Source organism: Bactrocera dorsalis, unplaced genomic scaffold (assembly GCF_023373825.1).
Source record: "Bactrocera dorsalis isolate Fly_Bdor unplaced genomic scaffold, ASM2337382v1 BdCtg480, whole genome shotgun sequence".
Taxonomy (NCBI): domain Eukaryota; kingdom Metazoa; phylum Arthropoda; class Insecta; order Diptera; family Tephritidae; genus Bactrocera; species Bactrocera dorsalis.
Window position 1 is genome coordinate 1 of NW_026038531.1, and position 6,968 is coordinate 6,968.

Here is a 6,968-nt window from a genome sequence, read left to right on the forward strand (position 1 = left end):
CACTTCAGCCTTTTTAATACGCTTTTATTAGCTTCACTTGTATGTATGTATGTATGTATGTATGTATGTTTGTAACTTTTTTAAGTGGTACTGAAACGTAGAATATTTGAGCGACACTGTAGGAAGGCGTATGTATGTATGTATGTATGTTTGTAACTTTTTTAAGTGGTACTGAAACGTAGAATATTTGAGAGACACTGTAGGAAGGCGACAGTAAGTTTAAGCAGCTCACCAAAAATATGCGACATCTATATAAAACTAGTTTTGGCGACATTTGAGTAGCATATGTATATACTGAAATATACATATGTATATCCTTAAAGAAAGTATACTTTATATAGATACATATACTTACATATGTACATATATATATGTACATATAAGAAATAATATCAAATTAATAATGCAAAACATGTGACTTTTAGGTAATAAAAAAATTAATACTTATAATAAAATTTTTGTAGTAAAAAAAAATTCAGATACTAGTTTTCAAAATGCCTCCGAGAAGCAACTGTAGTAGAAAACTCTTTTTTTTTAACTTTGGCTGTCACGTCGATGTGAGCTTTTTAAAAATTGTCACCGAATCTAATGGCGGAGAATACGATTTAAGTTATATTCGTTTATATTTCACAATATTGGCAAATCTCATAGAAGAAAAACTAAAAAATTAAAAATAAATATAGTTTAAAAAAACTAAAAAACACGCTTTTAAAGCATATCAAACCAAAAAGTGAAAAATAATTCTTTGTATAAACTAACAATAATAATGAAGGAAAAATTCCTGCATTATTGTGAGAAAAGCGTGGGGTGCTTTGTGACATATTTTTCATATATCGAGCATTCCACGTTATTTTCACAATAATGCAGGAATTTTTCCTTCATTATTATTGTTAGTTTATACAAAGAATTATTTTTCACTTTTTGGTTTGATATGCTTTAAAAGCGTGTTTTTTAGTTTTTTTAAACTATATTTATTTGCTAACGCCTTTTAGAGATCCACTTGTTGGCACATCGCAGCATACGTTTAACCAAAAGCATTCTTCGGCACGCAATGTCGTTGAGAGAACAATAGGGGTGCTAAAAAGCAGGTTTAGATGCTTAGCACGCCCTCTTCAATACCAACCAAAAAAGGTGGTACAAATAACAAATGTTTGCTGCGCGTTACATAATGTTTGCAAACACTACAAAGTACAGGAGTTATTTTCTGTTGACACTGAAGTCGAGAGAATGGAACCTGCAGTTGCTGAGGGAGTATTAAATGATGCCACACTGGATACTGAAGCCATAACATTAAGAGAGAATATAGCCACTCATCTTCATACAATTTCCTGAAAGTTTGAAGCACCGAAGTAAATAAAACAAACTCAAATTTAAAGACACTTTTAAAATGTCATTAATTTTAATATCAATATTAAAGCTAAAATTAAAATAATTATAAATTCACTAATTTCAAAAAACTCAAAACAATTAATTCAAAATTGTACATGAATGTATTAAATACAGGTACGGTCATAAGGTAAGTTATTATTGTAAAAAACATCGCTGTGTTTATACTCTTTAAAAAACTATAAAAGAGGAAATTATGGAGCTAATTACTGTTTGGTTTGCACTGGTATTTAGAATACATTTTCAGCTCAGCCAATTCATACTCTTTATATTTCATTTCATTTTCTGATTGTCGCAGCCGCTCCATTTCGAAATGGTGTCTTTTGTTCTCCTCAGTCAAGTCTTTTACTCTTTCACAAAGGCATTGAATGCTAGTGTTAATTTTCTTTGTGGCCTCAATATTTTCTTGCAACCCATCTACAATACTTTTCAAGGCACCTGTCTGCTCACCGATATTATTCCTTAAGTGGTCGGTTACCATAGGCTCACGTCTTCGGAATCGAGCAGAACTGCTTCTAGATGGGAGGTTGTCATCATCGCTGGAAATCTCTGGAGGCACATTGCAATTTTCAGAAGGGACACCAAAGTCTGCTGTGCTGGGAATACCTTCCACCACGGTATATATACCACATAATTGGGCTATTGTGTCTTCAGTTGGAGTGAGGATGTGCTTGTTGAATGGCCCTCCTCCTGTTGCCCTCGCTTCTAAGTTGTTGTGTGCAACTTTTTTCCTTATGAAGGCCTTCCAATCCATCCAAACCTATTGAAATATTATTTAAAATGAAGAAAAATTAGCTAAAATATAAAAAAAAATTACCTTTTTCCAACCAGAAATATCTTTCTGTGTCCTTTCTGTCACCACCTCTTTCCATAGGGCATCAACTTTTACTTTGTCACCCTTAACAAAACCTCGAGCGATGTCTTTATGCGACTCCATGAAGTGGACAAGGATCGCTTCCTGCTCCGTATTCTTATGTTTACCCCTATAAAAATAATATTTAACTTTAATTGCTTGTTACAGTTTTAAAACAAAATATTTAAATCTCTATTTATTCCAATAATCAAGCGTTTTTATTTACTTACATATTTGCTCGCACCAAATTCACAATTTCGAACTGAAGTGAATGCTAACCGACATTTTTATTGTGAATTCGTTTTCCAGAACATGCGTATTCACTCGGAATTCATTTTAGAAAAAATGTGGAATTGATATTGTGAAAGTGAAACACAGAACACCAAATGTCGGATTGAAAACGAATTTGCTAGATATTCACTCGGAAGTGAATTCCAGAACCTTCCTGATAACTACATACTTACCTCTTTTTGTATACATACTACTCGTATACTTACCTCTAGTCTAAACCGTTAGGTTAAGATTTAGGCTAACTAGCGAACTATTGAAATAAAGAATGCTTTTGTATAAAAGACTATTACCGCGAACGGACGTTTTTCTATTTTTAATCGGAATTATTTAACCCTGCTGTAAGGTTAAGACCATTTTTTTTTTGTTTTCTTTGTAACTTTGCAACGTTGATATATACTGTCTAAATTTTTCAGCTCAGGTGGTCTTTTTATAAAACAATATTATGTGTAATTCTCTGACTTAAAACTGGACTAAGATAAATTGAAAATTACGAATCTTAGGTTAAGGGACCATTTGGTCCATAGTATATTTTCTTTGATTTTCTTTACATTAATTTTCCAAAAATAAGTATTTATTAGTTTGTTCGATATTTTTTGGTACTACATGATGAGCAAAATGTTTTTGGGTTGGTTTTGCAAATAAACGCACTGCAAATGGAGCATTTTACATCAGACTTAGACTTGCAGCAACTACAAATTCCTCGCTTTCGATGTCCTGAACTAGAAGCATTTTTAGAGCAGGCCACTGGTGCTGTGGAAGGTGTTCGTATTTCTCTCAATAACTGCGCTGAAAATTGTTGTTGAGGTAATTTAGTGCGTTTCATCATATGTGGCTCAGCCAAAGAAAGTGCAAGTTGCCGCAAAAAATTTGGTCTCCTCCGATTCCGACAAGCTGGAGTCCATGAAACATCGATTTCGGAAAAAATTATGTACGCATTCAAAGCGGATATATCTAATATATTTGCAAATACAATGTTTGGCCATCGATTTGTTTGGCGTTTCGTCGTGTAGGAGCCAATCATTTGATCAGCAGTATCAACGCCACCTAAAGATATGAAACATAAAAAATTATTGGCAGGCAAAAAACTATTTGTAGTAAACCTTTTGTTGAATTGTAATAAGAAACAATCTCTGGTTTTTTCTTCGGTCCACTCTCATCAACTTTATCTTTTTTGTGTATTGTACTAATCAATATAGTTGCTCTGTTTTTGTGACTGATGTATGATACTAATGTCGCAATGCCATTGAATGCAAATGTAGATTTGTACAATGGAAGATTCTTCACAGTAAGCAATTTCGGAGGAATGAAAGTTTTCTTTTTGCGAACCGTTCCCACATATGTAAGTTTTCTCTCATGAAGTTTTTTTACCAACTCAAATGTGGAAAAAAAATTGTCAGCTGTTATATTTTGCCCTTTCAAATCGTCTGTCAAGTCCAATGCAACGCGTTCTCCTTGGTTCTTTTCGGGCTTAGCATTTCTAGGTTTACCAAGGTATGGTTGTATTTTCCATACGTAGCCGGACTTTGAGTCCACGGATAACCAAAACTTCAAACCATATTTTGCTGGTTTTGATGGCATAAACTGTCGAAAAGAACATCGCCCCCTGAATGCAACAAGTTGCTCATCAACCGTGACATTTTCATGGCAGTTGTAGAACATTGGAAGAAATTGTTGCCAACGGTCCCACAAGTCACGAATAGGAGCAAATTTATCGCTACTACGCGTTTGTTGTCGACTCAAAACATCATCGAAACGAAGCGCACTAGTAATCTTGTGGAAATGATTTTCAGACATAATTGATCGGAAAATTGGGCGACCAAATTTTGAATCAAATAAACCATGAACATCTTCATTTTTGCCGCTGTCATTGAGTAAGTTTATATTAGTAAAATATTTTACTAAAATAAGAAAAACAAGAATGTACTCACCGACACAATATGTCATCATCAATATCGCCCCATTTGTCGTCGAACTTGACTCTGTCGTACTTATTAGTATTTTCTATCACAATTTTTTCTATTGGAGGCGGAAAAAACAACAAAAAAGCTGAGACAATGTCATGGCATCTGGACACTGCAAATCGAGTTGGTCCTGGTTGTGTTGAAATAATATTCTCAATCGCAGATCCAATATGCTGAGGTAATGGTGTGGCACTCCATACCATTTTGTTTTTAGCAATAAATAAGGAATCAACAGAGCCACTTGGAGTTAAGAGGGGTTCCGGTTCACTATCTGTTTCAGACTCATTTGTTTCATAATTCTCCGAATTATAATCAATATCGCAATCTGAGATATCCGATACACTTTCTGCACAGAGCACTTCTCGTATCTCGTCTTCATTCAAGTGCGCCATTTCATAAGTAAACATGTCCGAACTCTCGAAATCAACACACAAACTGAACAAATTCGCATAAACATTCGTGATTCTACACAAAAAGCCAAAAGTGGGAATCCCGCAATTATTTTTTGCACTAGCTATGTTGAGCAAAGAAAAATGTAAAACGGGGGACCCCTCGCCTAGTTTTTATTTTACCAGAGTTGAGTAAATAATAAAATAATAATATTTAGCAAGTATTGAACCAAACTAAATATAAAGACTAAGATTAAATTGTTATTTTGTATGAAAACTGCAGTATGGACCAAATGGTCCTCTAACCTAAGATTCGTAAGTTTTTTTTTACCTAACAGCAGGGTTAAAACCGAGATAGCACAGGCAATGTGCTTTTAGTTGTGCACCTCAGTGAGTCTAATTTCAACCTTAATCTTAAAAACGCTTAAGATTTTTTCAGACAGCAAAACCGATAAAATTGGTTTCCGTGACAGCCAAAACCGATACAAATTCTATTTCGAATATCAAACCAATAATGTCTGTATTCATGACACCTACAGCTTTTTTTGATCGGTTTCAATTCTGATTCCGACAACTATCAGATTCCACAACACCCCTGAATATTTGGTGATAAACTTTGTCTAAATCAATGATGCTAAAGTACTGTGCTTTGCCCAATTTATCCAAAATCCCATCAATATTTGGCAGAGGGTATTTATCATCGCAAGTCAGTTGATTAAGTCTCCATTAACGTTTGTTTCTTCCAGTTCCTCAACCCAACTCATGGTATTAACTTCCATAGAGTAGACCTATTAAAATTCCTAGACCTATAATATCCACTGTTATTGTTAGTCCAGGTAATCCACGAGTACTGTCGAGCAAAATTACTTGTATTTTGTAGTCTGCTATTATGTTGACCCAATCCATTTGTCTGACCTCGAAAATTGAATGTGTTATCAGTTCTATTATTTTGTTGTTGACTTGCAGAATTAATCGTATGTATTGGCCTGTAATTTTGTTAATTGTTAAAATTATTAGCACATCTAGGCCTAAAACTTTGTTGGCCTGTAAAATTATTTCTATTATTTGGCACATTGTTTTGCGCCCTATAATCTTAATTTTTTCTTTGGAACCTATTGAAATCTAAATTTTTGGATTTTTTAAATGAAGGATTTAAATTACCTTCGTCTTCGTGATAGCTGGGTCAATGAAATAGAGTTCCTTATTGCATAAGCACAAGTCCCTGATGTGATTTGCTTAATACGTTGAATAAGCATTCTTCAAAAAATGTCCTTCATCGTCCCCTCGTTTTCGTCGAGAGCTCCAAATTTAGTTATAGCATCAATTATTTCAATAATTTTGTTGCTTAACTCACTAATGCTACCTACGCGAAATGTATTTACGTTATTTCAAAATGTTGTTTTAGTTTTATTTTGCAATCTACACAACTAGCTGGTGGGGCAAGATGAAAATAATTTCTAAAATCCTATTATTACAAGTCATTTTATTTAAACTGATTTGTTTTTCTTTTCCGAGAACTTCTGTTTTATTAAAATATAATTATTTTCACTTATTTTGAAGTTTTTGTTTTGTGTTTTCGTTTTAATTTTTAACACTTTCTTTTTACATTTAGAACACTTTTTTAGTTTCTTTATGGAAATTTCAGTATGTATCTTATTCCTACAGTTTTACTTACACTGGTAGTACAAGATCTATCAAAGACTTGCTCCTACAATTTTGAAGTCACAGAGAATTTAAGATTTAATCCACTCTCTACAATTTTAAAATAACTGGCTTTTGATCTTTGATGACTTATCTTATTTTATGCACACATATGTATGTATATAATATAATAATATGTTTCAATATTTAATTTAATCTTACATTACTTCTCTGCATCTTCTAGGAAGCCGCTGTTGCTTTTGTTGCTATTGTTGAAGTTGATGTTTTGTCATAGCTGCTGTTGCTGTTGCCGCTGTTGATTTTGTTTTTCATTATTTTTGTTGTTAATTTAATTATTGTTATTGCTGTTGCCACTGTTGCTTCTATGATATTGTTGTTTTTGTTTTGAATAATTTTTGTTGTTTAATTTAATTATTATTGTTTAAT

General features: G+C 33.3%; 2 protein-coding genes across 2 annotated transcripts; both read right to left on the minus strand.

Moving 5' to 3' along the window:
* Positions 1–1,573: 1,573 nt before the first annotated feature.
* LOC125780310 (uncharacterized) lies at positions 1,574–2,664 on the minus strand. The gene is made up of 2 exons (XM_049462300.1): positions 2,204–2,664; positions 1,574–2,146 (listed from the first exon to the last, which is right to left on the minus strand). The coding sequence occupies exons 1-2, from the start codon at positions 2,321–2,323 to the stop codon at positions 1,589–1,591; spliced, it is 678 nt and encodes a 225-aa protein (XP_049318257.1). The 5' UTR covers positions 2,324–2,664; the 3' UTR covers positions 1,574–1,588.
* A 226-nt stretch (positions 2,665–2,890) lies between these two features.
* LOC125780309 (piggyBac transposable element-derived protein 4-like) lies at positions 2,891–4,996 on the minus strand. The gene is made up of 3 exons (XM_049462298.1): positions 4,459–4,996; positions 3,631–4,391; positions 2,891–3,574 (listed from the first exon to the last, which is right to left on the minus strand). Exons 1-3 carry the CDS (start codon positions 4,896–4,898, stop codon positions 3,105–3,107), a joined length of 1,671 nt encoding a protein of 556 aa, XP_049318255.1. The 5' UTR covers positions 4,899–4,996; the 3' UTR covers positions 2,891–3,104.
* Between the last annotated feature and the right edge of the window lie 1,972 nt (positions 4,997–6,968).